Source organism: Dasypus novemcinctus, chromosome 11, assembly GCF_030445035.2.
Source record: "Dasypus novemcinctus isolate mDasNov1 chromosome 11, mDasNov1.1.hap2, whole genome shotgun sequence".
NCBI classification, from domain to species: Eukaryota; Metazoa; Chordata; class Mammalia; order Cingulata; family Dasypodidae; genus Dasypus; species Dasypus novemcinctus.
Window position 1 is genome coordinate 24772969 of NC_080683.1, and position 15239 is coordinate 24788207.

General features: G+C 37.5%; 1 protein-coding gene across 9 annotated transcripts in view; it reads right to left on the reverse strand.

The window, feature by feature from the left end:
- Nucleotides 1-15239, reverse strand: part of PKHD1 (PKHD1 ciliary IPT domain containing fibrocystin/polyductin) — a 568785-nt gene that overhangs the window by 254812 nt on the left and 298734 nt on the right. For all 9 annotated transcript variants that reach the window (XM_058306868.2, XM_071218516.1, XM_071218517.1 and 6 more), the window contains 2 exons: nucleotides 12795-12860; nucleotides 6898-7026 (listed from right to left, as the gene is read on the reverse strand). In XM_058306868.2, the coding sequence (XP_058162851.1) occupies nucleotides 6898-7026; nucleotides 12795-12860 (195 nt within the window). The remainder of the gene's footprint in view (nucleotides 1-6897; nucleotides 7027-12794; nucleotides 12861-15239) is intronic.

Genomic DNA, 15239 nt, shown 5'->3' on the forward strand with positions numbered 1-15239 from the left:
CACGCCACGCAGGGGTGTGCCCCGCGTGGGGGAGCCCCACGCGCAAGGAGTATACCCGTAAGGAGAGACGCCCAGCATGAAAAAAGTGCAGCCTGCCCAGGAATGGCACCGCCCACACTTCCCGTGCCGCTGATGACAACAGAAGTGGACAAAGAAACAAGACGCAGCAAATAGACACAGACAACAGACAACCAGGGGAGGTGGGGGGGGGGGGGGATTAAATAAATAAATCTTTAAAAGAAAAAATAAGTAGAAGGAACTTTCTAGTCACCAGGTGTTGTGTCTTACCAATGCAATTATATTTTAGGAGCACAAATACGAAACACAACAAATAAAACAGTATTCCTTCTTTTAAATTTTAGGAGGCCATTTGCAAAACTGGACTGGAGTTGAGAAGACTGAAGTTCTACTCTGACCCTTGAGACAAAACAACATATTAGTTTAAGCAACAATAACATATTTCATAGCATTTTATAATTTATAAAACCTGCATTTCTCTTAGCTCATTTTAGATGGATTAGAGAGCCACTACATTCCCCACCAGCACACTTATTCTTTGTATTTATATTTTATTCACATATTAATATGGACTGAATATAAGCAAATCTATGTAAAGATTTTTCAAAACAAAACTAACAAATAACTAGATTCATTAAAGGACTCCATATTGCAAAGATTTTTGCAGTGAGATTCCCTTAAATAGTGTATTTTAATGATTTTACATACTTAAAAAAAGAACTTATATTCAATATTTTAAAAATAAGTTGTTTGGGAGGTCCCTGGGAAAATCTGCCCCATGGAGCCTGAGATCCTGATTTTCCTTTCTTGTGGGAAGGAGAAAGCCTTACGGCCATTTCCCATTAAGCAAGTTTCCTGAGGTCTATGGGCTCCTCTAAGAAACTGCCTGAAAGGAAGGAGAATTAAACAGGTTCTAAAGATCCTGTTTCAGATCATATTTTTGTTTATTTCTATTTGATAATAACACTGATCAAAGTGTCTGTGTCAAAAATACCTCTTTAAAAATCATATTCACCTGTTCTCTATAAAAGCATAAAGATTAATCTTTTCCATGTTTTTAAGAAGAATAAAGAAAATTTTGACTGTCATCCCTCTGGACCTTTAATTTCTGTAATGGAAAAAACAAAATACTTAAAATATTTATCCTCCATCTCTCCCCTCATCTTGTCACATCCTCCTTCCCAGGAAGAGGTTTCTGGTCCTGATCATACATGTAAAGATGTGGCCACAGGTTGTAGCCCAAACACTGTCATTTACCCCACCCTGAAGGGAGAAATCCCAGATCAGGGGCCCAATTACTGCTTAAAGGGTAGAAGAATCTCACCTTTAGGCAGAGCAGAGGCAGCACGATAAGACCAATTATTAATGGTAGTAAAGAATAAAGCAACTAAAATCCTTTAACTAGTCTATTTCCTGGTATTCTACAGTTTCTGTCTTATGTAAGCCATCAGAAGCTAAATAAAGTTTGCCCAGAGAGGGAAGACAGCACAAATTTAGCAGGCCCTATAACACTCAAATCTCTTGAATTAAGTCAGGAACATCTGTTCCTAATTACACACATGCGCACACACACACACACACACACACACACACATAAACAACAGTAGATTATAGGCAGCTGCAAATTCCTTGCCGCTCCTCCCACTGAGAGGTGGAGCCTGGTTCCCCTCTTCCGATTCTGGGCTGACCTTGGTGGCTTGCTCGAACACTAGAATGAGATGGTCATGATATTCTGGGACTGCTAAGACTAACTCAGAAGGCATGTGGCTCTTACCAGACCTCTTGGACTGCTCATTTTTGGGCCACTTACTCTTAGAATGCTCTTTCTTAGAATCCAGATGCCATGCTGTGAGAAAGCACAAGCAGCTCCAACAGAGAAACCTATGTGGAGAGGAATTGAGGCCACTAGCTGACTGCCCTGGTTGAACTCCTAGCCAACAACCAATATCAACATCCAACCTTGTGAACAAGCCATCTTGGACTGTGTAGACAAATTGAGCTCAGCTACCATCTAACTGCAATGCGTGATAGACCCCGAACAAAACCTGTGTGGCGTAGACCTTCCCTACACAATAATGAGCAAAATAAAATAGATATATTAAGCCATTAAACCATTAAGCCATTAAGTTTCTGGGTGGCTTGCTAGGTAGTGATAGATTTCCAGAACACTGTCACCATTCTGATCCTAGACATTATGAAAAGGACCCTAGAAACTCAAGCCCCAGGTTCCCACTGTCCTGACTTACTAGTAACCCAGAACAAGTGGAGTGGTTGTCTACAGGACTTTCCTGACTCATCCAAATGGTACCTTATTAAAATTTTGAGAACTAGTTGAGCTTAGAGACAACTACAAGGTGTTTAATATTTGGTTTCTAATTGGTGTTGCAGACCCAAACCTCTATTGATATATATCTCATTCTAAATTAGATATAAGCTCAGAAAAGTGTCAAGTCAAAGTTTGTATAATCACATTTTCAGACAGTCCCCTCTCCCAAATACATTTCCTGATTTATTATCATCTTGCCATATATCACTAACACTAATGGCTTGCAACTTAACAAGGAAATATGTTAAATATTACCATCACTGAAAATCACATGGCTTTGATGAGCCTCTCTGCCATTAAAGCACCCAAGTACTGAAAATCAGAACAAACAGAAAATTGTTATATCATAAAAAGAAAAACAGTACTCTTTCATTCATCTCTTCAAATAGGACAGTTCAAAGTAATACAGAAAATGAAACAGTGGATTCCACCATGAAAGAAAGAAAGAAAACATGCTTGAGGCTACATGATATCATATCTGCACCCTTCAAAACAGAATCCTATCATTTGGAATTATATTTCCCTTCCATTAAGGCTGCGTTGTGTAAAAAAGGGTATCATCTTGCCAAGGCTAGAACTCCTTTGGAGAAAGCACTGGAAGCATCTTACACAAATCCTCTCAGGTCAGTTCAGGACAAAGTATGGAACAGAAGCTAGTGGGATCATTTCACCAATTGACTAGCTATGTTTTATGAAGATTTGAGATTTGCAGAGTAAGGTAGGTTTAAGTATTGTTGCTATGCCTTAAGATGTCTAGCATATATTTAACCCAATTGTGCCAATATAAAGAAGGCAAAGAAGGTCAAGCTACACTTGACTTGAAGTAAAGTTATCATAAACTAAACTACAAGAGCAAATTCTTCATGATTACCTCAGCTTATTCCTTATAAAACCACAGAGAAAAAAATTATAGCACTTTCAAAATCCAATGTCTATAATGACAGAACACCTCGAAGGAAAATGCGACCATACTTAAGATAGTAGTATCTTTTTATTAGTACAGTAAAGTTCTCTTTTTATAGAATAGGATGGGTCCGAGGTCATTCCATAAAATTGATTTTCCAGAAAATGAAAATAGGCAATTTGCCCTAAGAATTTTATTGAAAAATTATGCTATTCTATTTGAATAATGATGGGAATGTTCTACACATTTCCTTTATTAATGAATTAAAATATACAAAACACCATAAAATTATATTAGAGGTTCAAAAGTATCACTTAAATCTTCTTTACCAGTCACTTTCATTTTGTAAAATCAGCAGTTCCATTAAAATCGTATTATGTAAAAATGGGTTTTTACTGTAATAATAGTTATTACCTATTTAGCTTCCAAGGATATTGTGAAAATTAAATAATAAGCCATTGGAAAGCAAATACAAAGTGCCACTAATACCAAAGGCCAAGAGGGGCAGCCAGATGGAAAAATGAAGGGAAAGAACCGCTGATACGTTAACAATCACTGCTTTCATCTGTAATTCCATTTCCACCAATGATCTAGGCAGGGGTCATGGGCGCTGATGTGATTTCATTTAATCTTCAAAACATTATGATATATTAATTTAGACCTCATGTTACAGATGAGGATCAGACAGGTTTAAAATTTGACCAGTGTTACACCATTGATAAATGTCAGAATCCAAATGTAAACCCAGTTTTACCCTGGTCCACAGCCTGTTCTATGTACTCTAATGTATCATTATCTCCCCAAAATGCCTGTGTGCCCCTGAATTTCCCCACAAATTCTTTCCTCATCTTTCAAAGTCTACTTCAAATGCTTCTTCTCCATAAGCCATCTCTTCTCTGCTGACCTGAAACACATTGATTCCAAACACATTCTGCCTTCTATTGCAGCTATTGACTGTGTTATTACATATTAAATATTTAATTAAACCAGCTAGATCACTAACTGTGGAGATCAGGGCTATATCTTATTTGCTTTTGGACCCCAGGTCATGGACATCTGGTATAGTGCCTTGAACATCATGAATGTTCAGTAAATATTTGGTAAACTGAAATAGAAAGAAGTGCTAATTTGAATTACAGCAGCATTTGGTACAAGAATCAAAATAAATGCTTTTGACAATGGCTCATCACTTCTTTGGGAAGTTTCTCTAGTGTTTATATGTTTAGGAACCAATTAAGGATGGGAGAAGATTGAATTCCTCAAGTACAATATCTGACACATATCAGGTACTCAATAGGTAGCAGTTTTTGTTTTTTAATTCTAACTGAAGGGAACAATGTCAACAGTAAGCGGAGAAATATAAATTTAGTATAATGTGTAGCCTGATTTGGATGGATCAGAATATGGAGGGTGAGTTAAAAGGAAAATACCATTAAAGGTCAAGTGTCTCCAATCAAACTATGAGTTTCTGCCCCAGCTTCCTTATTTAGTGCTGAGTGAAACTTGGGCAAGTTATAGAAAAAATAAAAAGCGAAAATAATAATATGACCCACACATAGGTGATTATGAGAATTAAACAGGAAAAATCTAAGTAGAGCACTTAGCACAAAGCATGTCACACACCAAGCATTCAAATTATAAGTGCTACTACCATCACAATCCTCATTATCAAAATAGTTTCATCATTCAAAGTGGAATCTTTTCAAAGCATAAGACATTCTTATGCTCCACAGACCTGTAAATTCTTATCATTTCAATGTGTCAAACCCAAAGATGTATTCTTGGAATTAAACTATGGATTGCAGCATTGAGGTGGTAAACTTTAGTCAAGCAAAGTTTATTGAGTAATTATTTTGTGCCAGAATCAGATGAACAATCTTATTTGAGTCAAAAAAGACTCACAATGAAAGAACCCAGGAGAACCAGGAAAAGTTCAAGAGAGCAGAGAGAGACAAACCCACAAGTAGAAATAGAAGGTAGAATTAACCCTAAGTTCCATCAGAAGTAAAATATCAGTAAGCATTTCCCAAATATTAGAAGGGAAAGTCAGCCAGACCAGCTCCGGCCCATCACCCCAAACTGTGCATAATAATGGGTTAAAATGGTGACCAATATAAGGTGATTTGCTGACATTTGAAAAAGGAGAGAGGCAGTAAGAAAAAAGCAATGATTTCATTTAATATATATAACATATCTGTTTTCACTCACCTATCTTTCCATTTGAAAACAAAAATGATGATCAATAATTGTATAATTTAAAATCTTAACATCTGTGATTCTCCCAATAATACTGAAGGACTGATTGGGAGTAACTTAGATTTCCAATCCCCGTGCCTCCACATTTTTTTCTAGCGCACTGATTCAGGCTGTTTAAGACAAGTTTCAACACTTACTCTCTAGTTCATTGGACTCACCCAGGACATGGACACACCATCAATACCCAGATGGTGGACAGTATGCCTTGCCCACCCTATAAATGAAGTGGCAATGTAATTATTCTCTTTTAGTTTAGTCATTTTCCTTTTAGAGAGGGAAAGCACTTTAGCAAAAAGAATAAGAACTGGAGCCAGACTACCTGAGTTGAAATCCTGACTTTGCCAAATTAAACACGGAGTGACCACGGGCAAGTTATTTAACTGCCCCGGGCCTCTGTTTTTCTGTCTGTAAAAATGGTGATGACAATACTATTTACATGGCAGGGTTACTGTGTGGATTAATTTAGTTAATACTTGGAGACCAATTCCCAGCACATTGTTAGTTCTTAAGAAATGTTTGATATTATCATTATTTTTAGCTCACAGGTGACCAAGTGTTTTTTTTTTTTTCATTGTGATCCTTCTTTTATTCAGTATTACTTGAAGAGACCCAAAATAAACCATAAGTGGAACTAGGTCTTTAGGAGAAAATATATTTCTTCTACTGAAAGCATTTTCTCTCAGGCTAGGGAAATTTTTCTGAGAGTTTTAAGAACTCTTGCTTAAGGACAAAGAATTTTGTAAGTATAGTTGTATGCTTTGCATCCCTGAAAATCATCTTTCTAGATCTCGAGTTCTAGATAGATGGATGGAATTAGGTGGAGAGATAACTTGATACAGATAGGTGGATATACAGATAGATATGAATAAATGATAGATGATAGACTGATAGCTATACGTAGATGAGAGTTTTTCTATTTAATTAATCTTTTCCTTTCTCAGAATCTTTGAAAAACCATGGCAATAGAAGAACTTATTTATCATTTTCCCTCAGTCCTGTAAGTAAAAGGCAAAAGATAAGGAGACATTTGCAAATTGCTTCCTTCCATATCCTCCATCTTTCAAACATAGGATATTAGAACTGGCTGTGAATCTGTCCCCTGACACATGAAGAAAAGTTATCCTGTTAGTGGATTATTCTAACCCTTTTGGCATTGCGACTAATTATTCCACCTTTAATGAAGGTAGGCTGGACATTCTTTTTTTATTTCACTGGTCTATAAAACTTTTCTCCTACATTCACCCATAAAAAGAGATTTGTAGACCTAAGTGCCTACTTCTTTCCACACTCCTTATTGGGTTGTAAACTATATTAATAAAAGATAATTCCCCATCAGATGGGTTCTTTTTCAGTGTTTCTGTGATGATTTGACTTCAAGTGTGGTTTTACTCACTGGGTAAAATCACGACGTCATCCCCAGGGCCAGGGATAGTGTGGTTGTGTCCTCCCCAACCCTCTTCAACCCCTTGCCAGGTTTTAGGAAGGGACCATTTTAAAGCTGATTCAGATGCAGGGGTAGAAGCTGGAAGACAAAAGGAAAATAACCAGGGTAACTATGAAAGTTTAACTCACTATATAACTTTCAAATTCTATCCTTAGTTTAGGATGATGATTATAGCTTCACCTACTAAAGTACCTGCCTCTCAATATTTATAAATTTCTATACAATCATTTACCAGGTAGAAAGTAAGTAGTTAATCCTGAGTTTATCTGTACTATAATGAAATATAGTTTTACTTTTGTTATTAAGCATTTGTGTTTTATCTTGTTATACATACTACATATGCTTATTATAGAATATTTGGAAAATGCAAATAAAGAAAAAGGAAAAATAACATTAGCCCATAATCATACCACCTAGAGATAACTGCCACTAACCTTATATTGTATTGCATGCCAGAATTTCTCAGCATTTTTCATAAATGAGATTATATCATACATGGCAATTTTGCTTCTTGTTCTTTCTTGCTTAGCTTAGCAGTTTTTCAGCTACATCTTCTAATGCCATTAAAACTCTTTGTAAACTTAATTTTAATGGCTACATAATATTCTATCATATAAAAGGTCCATAATTTAATCCCTAATGTTTGGCATTTAAGCACTTTCTACCTTATTTGTAATTATAAATAATGTGCTGTCAAATACATTTATGCAAATCTGCCAATACTCCTGATTATCTTTTTAAGATAGATTCTTAACAATGAAATTACTAAGTCAAAGAATATAATCTTCTCATGGCTCTTAATACATATTAAAAGAAGGGTAAGATTTGCAAAGGCTCTCATCATAGTAACACATACACAGCTTATATGTTACACTAGTTTTTATTACTTCCACCCCCGATGATCAACTGATGATTTCTTTTCAATCACCGACGTGCCCTCCACAGAAAATGAAACTTAAATCTGGGCAGCCCAGTATCACATCATGCCCAAGAACATGCCAAGCTGTACCCATATGTTCTTTTTTGGGATGCAATTGCTAAATAGAGTCAGAAAGGCAGAGAGATTGTCTCAAAAGAGGGGACCGAAAAGCCTAGGGGAGGGGGAGCTCATCCACTACTTTCTAACTTCACTAGCATAAATAATGAGCTCCTTCTCTATCCAGTCTGTCATAAATAGGGTAGGGATACAAAAAGAAATAAAATAAACCCTTGTCTCCAAGGAGCTGATAGTGTTGTTTAGGTAAATACTGGAAATACAGAGAACTGCACATGCCTGTAAAAGGTTCTCTTTAATGGTACCTGAGCAGGGGAAATAGTGAGACTTTGCCAAGGGCAGCTTCATGGAAGAGGTAGTGTCTGAACTGCATTTTGAAAGTTCAGGAGTTAAACAGATAAAAGGGGGGTTATATTGAGGGCATGGCAGGGGATTTGTAGTCCAGACAGAGGGATGAGCATGAGATTAAGTGGAGGAACTCTAGTGGTTTGGTGCTGCCAAGCCTCAGAGCTGGAAGGAGGCGAGAGATAAGGCTGGAGAAATACCCAGGGGCCAGAATCGGGAGGATGACCCCTGGGTTTCCAGGTGGGTTGATGAATTCAGTTTGGGCCCTATAGAGATTGGGGTATCTCTGAGGCCCCCAGTAGAGAGATGTAAGAAGCAGTGGTTGGTTATGAGCCTGGAGGATGGCAGGGTGCTCTGAGCTGGAGAGATGGAGCTGGGCACCATCGGCCCTGAGGTAATATTCGAAACTGTAAGGATGGTTGTGATAGCTTCAGGGAATGACAAAGTGAAAACAGAAAATGCCTCAAGTCAGAACTCTAGGAAATACCCAGTTTTTTGTCTACCAGGATCATATTCCCCAGAGGTCATGGTTTATTTAGGGCCTGGATAAAAAGTAAATAGACTGTGATGAAAGAGATCAGAGACAAGTTAATCGGCATAAAATATACCCCATATCATGAGAATCAGGCAATGTCTCGAAACAAATTTCACTCAAAAAAAGGCATTTCTTACATTTTGTAAATTCTAAAACTGTTAATACCTTCCTAAGTTTCCTCCTAGTTTGGCCTCTTCCCAATATTATATCCCAAATATCCAAGTGGGATCAGGGTTGGGGTATTTGTTCTTGATGGCCACTAATTAAAACCACAAAGGCCAGAAAGAAATGTGTTCTGATGCTTTACTTCCAATGGTATTTCAAATGGGCAATGTCAGACTCTTTAAACCCCATGCCAAACCTCAAAAACCCTTAATTACTTTAGTTTTTTCATGACAGATTGTAGAAACAAGCATTCTTCATTTTTTTCACCTTCATTCTTGTTTATAGGAGACTACAATTATCTTTATTTAGACAAATTAGATCTTAAGGTAGCGATTCTAACTCCATTACTTGGGAGGGAAAGGTGCTAAAGAATGCTGTTGTGCACCAATTCAATAATTCTGCACCATCCTGCCTTCAGATAACAACACCTAATGGGAGAAGAAACGCATTTCAATTCCTGTCAGAGTTATTAGATTTCTCTACAGTTACTATTATGCTTCTGTGTAACATAAATATAAAAGCAGGGAAAAAGGAAAAGAAATACACAGGAATTAAAGAAGAAACAGTCAGAGATCTACAGGGAGAATCGGGAGAGAGGTATGCCAGGAAGCTAAGAAATAGGGCATGTCCAAAGGGTGGGAGTGATCGTGGTCATAGCAGAGTTCCAGTGAGAGAGGAACTAAGAAATGACTATTGAGTTTGGCAATCAGGACATTGATGGTCCCAGTGGTCTTGGGGGAAATCATGTTACCACCATTTGAGGAAAGCATTAGAGGTAAGGAAGGGAAGGCATGAGGTCAGATCCTCCAAAAAGCTCACTGATGGCTGGACAGCTTTAAGACTTGAGGCTCTCAGTTTTTTATCTACCTTCCCAACCTTTAGCTAAATTAGACATATCCTAAAACTGGGGTCCATGAATTTCAGTCAGGACCAACATTTGTGCTGAAATCTCACCCTACTTCCCTGGAAAAATTCATCACTCACAGTAGCTGAAATCTGAGGTATCCTTGAACTTGAGATCTGAGTCAAATATTTTCCTCTCCCCCATTCCCTCTTCATCTACCCCATCTTTTTATGCCTCTACATCAAGAAGAGACTTGTCTTTTGAGGAGTTTGGAAGTGAGATTTCAGCTAGAGGAGGACTCAGTATTAATGTATGGTTTTGTTTTGTTTGTTTTATTGGAAGGCACTTCCATAGTTAACTATAGAAGTCAAAGAACGGTTCAGAATGGGGCAAAATTACAAAGATGGTGGGAAGGATAGGTGCTTTAAACAGAAGAAAGGCTGCCTGATTCTCAGAGTTTAGAGGAAAGGATATAAAATTAGGTCTGGGACAAATTTAGAAAGAGAACACCTGATGGTCTGATGTTCTCATTATGACTCTGGACACTGTGTAATTACTCCTCATTAAAAAGACAACATGGTTTGAAAGGAAGACTCTTCAGAAATATATTTATCTTCCCCAAAGTAAGTTGCTTCAGTAATCTTGCCCTCTCCTATCTTTTATAAAACTTTATGGACATTGAGAAAAAAACAGTAAAACCACAATGTTGGAGGACAAAAGAGGGTCCTGCACCAGAGTCTTCAGAAACGTGGGTACCATCTTGACCAATTAGTGTAAATCTTCACCCTGAGCCCATAAACTACCTATACAACAGCTTACAGGGTGACCACTTTCTCTGTCTCTTCCCAGCACTGGCCCATTTGTGCAGTACTATCTGCTGCCTCTGGAGTTTCCATTTTATAATGTTCCCACAATGAACAACACAATCTTGTACATGGAATAGACCTTAAATACTTATTGACCAAAAGGAGAGGTTCTCTGCAAAAGAACATCTTAACCCAAACTGTTATATTTGTATTACACATTCATACTGAATCTTTGAATAGTTTAACATATGGACAGCATTCCAATAATCAATCCACTCTTGTTTTATGTCAAAGAACTTTTGGGATTGCAATAATTTTACTGTTTCCATGCAACTCTTCATTAAGCAAAACATATATATTTAAATTTTGTCATTAGCACAAGTTATACACTGTACCATGATGAGAATTGGTCAATTTCTTGAAATCATATTAATATTTGAAATTTCTTCCTGATGGATGGATGGTAATCTACTAATTCTGTTAACTCTCTGTGTTTTGGGATAGTTTTCTATACTACTTTAGGAAAACTGGCGATATATAATTGATTTTAATTTAACTAATAAATTAATATATGTAAAAAAATGAAATTTAAACACCTTAGAGACTACATAGTATAGCAGAAAGACCACTGGCCCAAGTTGAGAAACCAGAGTTCTACTCCAGGCTCAACCACTGACTACTAATAGGAACAAGTTAAATAGTAAAGTAAGTTAAAAGTCCTCATTTGTAACATGAGGCAATCGGATAAGATGACTTCTGAGGTCCTTTCCCTTGCTAAAGTTCCACAAATCAATGAAGTACCAGCTTTCCCTTTATTAAGCATAGTGTAACTAACAGGGCAAGAGAAGCATCTCCCAGTTTAAACTCACCCCGTCCGGAAAGGCCTGGATGCTGGCTACCCATGGTATCCTTCCCAGGAGTTCTTTATACAGATATCTTCACCCTAAGTGCTGAGTGATGTGCTGCTTGCCCACAGTGGGCTGAACTGGAATGGCCACCCCTAGGCAGTCCAGTACTCAGTGAGGTGGTTTGGCATGAGAGTGCCCCCCAAAGGCTATAACCTCAGCATAATGGGGACTGACCCACACAACCCAGTCCCAGGGAATGTGAACACCAGACTTCCAGAGAGGAGAGATGTATAGGATACTTTCCTTGGTAAGTTATTATAAAGGAATCATTAATTGTTTGGTTAGTCATTTGACTGACATCCCTAGGAAACTGTAAGACTCCATGAAGTCAACACTGCATTCCGACTTGCTCATCATTGTGCCCCCCCGCACCTCACAAAAGAGACACTCAAAAACCAGTGCATTGTGAGCCACTGCAAAGGGAGAAGGGAACAAAGGACAAGGGGCATAAAGAGCAAAGTATTATGGGAGCTCAGAAATGGTAATGAAAATAATCATAGAACCACCTTCTTCATAGTCCAGTAAGAATAGACTAGTTTATAGTTTTAGTCCAGTACCTCTGCTTTATATTAAACAGAGAAATTTGTTCACTTTTTATTAGCTTGGGCTCCACTTGGCCACAGTGCAAAAGTACTAACGAAAATCATAGGAAAAGTGGACCCTTGGAAAGAATTATTCCTGCTGCAAATGTATAGTTAAACTGACTTAGCATAAACAAAAACCAACAATGAATTACACTTGAAGGTGCTTATGAGATATTTCATCTTTGAGAATTTGGCTTTTATTGGTTAGAAAGACTTCACAGAACCATCTGACTCCTTTTTTTTTCCCATCTGACTCTTGAGGAGGGTGGGCATATGATGATTTTCTGAAATCTCCAAGAACAATTAAACTTTTGAGATATCATTATTTTTTTTTTTTCCCATTTGGTGTGGACCAAATGCCCATCTGTAGATCTGGACTCCTGTATGAACATATGGTCCACAATTTATAAAATGTGCTTCTTTACACATTTCAATTCTTACTTTCCACTGTTTTAAAGAATTAGTGCATCCTTCATATATCTTTCTTTGACATGCAGGCACATATTTTAGCTAAAGGAGTGACACAGTGGAGAATATTGTCAAGCGTAAAATCATTAGGGATGATACCTGCCGATTTGTAAATAAGATGTTGAGAAGGAATTTGGAGAATTATTGAAGGACAATCTGCTACACCAGATATTTCTATCTGGTAGATTAACACTTACTTGAAATAGTTGGGGGCACACCTTCCTTCACCTGGAGAGTCACTTGAACTTGGCCTTCACCTGAAACTGAACACAAAAAGTCACAGCTTGAATATGATACCAAGATCACCTTAAGATAAAAGATTTTTGCATGTAAGAACATTGGCTTTATACTATAGTCCTTCCTTCCTAAATTTTCAAGATTAAAAAATGAAGTCCTTGTTAGGTAATCTAGCAATTGATTTCCAACATTTGATTTTGATTGCTTTTATTTGATTAAACTTAATTGCAGTGAGGTCTCCAAGAGAATTGGCACATAAATAATTAGGGAAAAAGCCCCCTAGCCATATGTGCTTTAGAGGACAATCATGGCAAGCAGGGCACACCTTGCATCCTATTTCCTCTCCATAATTTCACAGGCCCAGCTTCTAGAATTCATGTGTTTTTCACCAATGGAGTTCAGATCGCCCATGAAATGTATTTGCTTTACCTTTAACCAAACAAATTGTCCTTTTAATGAAGGCTTTTCTCCACCCGCCTTTTTCCTCCTATCTTCCAAACCAACTGAGCACATTTAAAAGGCCTGGGGTTCATTAATTTTAAGTGTTCAATAAATTAGTGGAAATAATCAAAAGGCCTGATTCTTTCTGATAATGACAATTTGATGTCAGTATAACCCAGTAGATTAAGCTGGGAACATATGCTCCTTTGCCAAGAGAGGCTGCTATAATTAAATAGTGAATATATCTACAAGGTGCTCTCACGCGTGATTAATTAGTAATCAGGTACTCGAACTTCTCTTCTCAGGAACACCTTATCTCTTATTGGCAATTACCTTATCAGAAGTCCTGTAGGCCAGCACCTCCTGCCACCAGAGGGCTCAATGCTACTGGAGCTGGGGACTCAGGGCCTCAGCCAACCCCCACACTCTCCAATTGCCTTTCCCTGGGATCCCAAGCCCTTTCCTCCATCACAGGGCTGAAGTCGACTGAGGACCATTCTTTCTGATTATAAAGTATAAGCTTCAGAACATTACAAAGAAAATAAACATCGAAGGGATATATGATGAGACTTCAGGGGGTTCCTTTACACAGGCCTCTCCTATTCTTGTGTTGGTCACTGTGGTGGTGTGAAGCTGTATGTACTCCGGAAAAACATGTTCTTAAGTCTAATCCATTCCTGTGGGTGTGAACCCACTGTAAGTAGCCTCCTTTGATGAGGCTACTTCAGTTAGATGTGGCCCACCATATTCAAGATGGGTTTTAATCCTATTGTTGGAGTCCTTTTCCAATGGAAGCAAGACAAAGAGAAAGCCACAGAAGCAAGAAACTGAAAGCTAAAAAACCTGGAAGGGAAGGGAGAGACCAGCAGGTGCCACCATGTGCCTTGCCATGTGGCTGAGGAGCCAGGATCACCAGCAGCTCATCTTTGGAAAGAAAGCATCACCTTGATGATACATTGATTTGCACTTTTTCACAGCCTCAAAGCTAATAAACCCTCATTGTTTAAGCCAACACGTTTCATGGTATCTGCTTTAAGCAGTCGAGGAAACTAAATCAGTCACTATTCTCACTTTCAAATTTTTCCATTTTAAAATGCATGACTCTGAGGTTTTCTCTTAGATATCTCCTGTGGATATCTTGAGGCCAGCTGCAATAGCCAACATGCTCTTTACATATTATAACTTTATCTGCACTCTCAAGACTTCATTTATGATGTTCTTTTATACTAGTATATATTTCATTCACCTTTTGACCTTTAAAAAATACAGCCACCAGTCAAGCATTTCCTTTTTTCTATAAGATCTAATTCAGCAACCTCTGGTCCTACTGATCTGTGCATTTTCTAAGGTTGAAGAGCAATTCTAAATCCATACTATGATATTATCACATATTGTTTCTCACATTAATTAATATCAATTGAGCATCAACTGTAAATTTAAGATTGTATCAATAGTTAGCTTTGCCTTCAAATCTTTAAGAACAGAACCTATACTGGCTTTTCTCATATAGTTTATAATATTACATATTGCTTGACATGTAGATACTTAATTTTCATAGACCAATTTAGAAATCTTAAATTTATAATCCTCTACTTTGGTTATTTAATTCTTAACTGACAAATATATTCTGACCACTCTCCTAAAGGCATGAAATGACCTCTGTAGAGGAAACGAAAAGTAAGATAGAAAAAAATGTTAGGTATCATCAGAAAAAAAAGGAAGAGTGAAAATGGAAACGATGCCATCTAAAAATATGCAAAAGACTAAAATAATAGTATACCCTTTTACAAGAGGAAGAAACTAAATATTGTAATAGAACACACTCTACTCAAGGCAAACTAGGAAACAATATAGGATACATTTGGATAGGAAATAAATTCATTTAAAGGTGTTAGAAAAATCAATCTTGTAAATGATTCCCAAGAAGTTGTAGATTTCAGTGACCCTCTTCCTTAAGACAGATC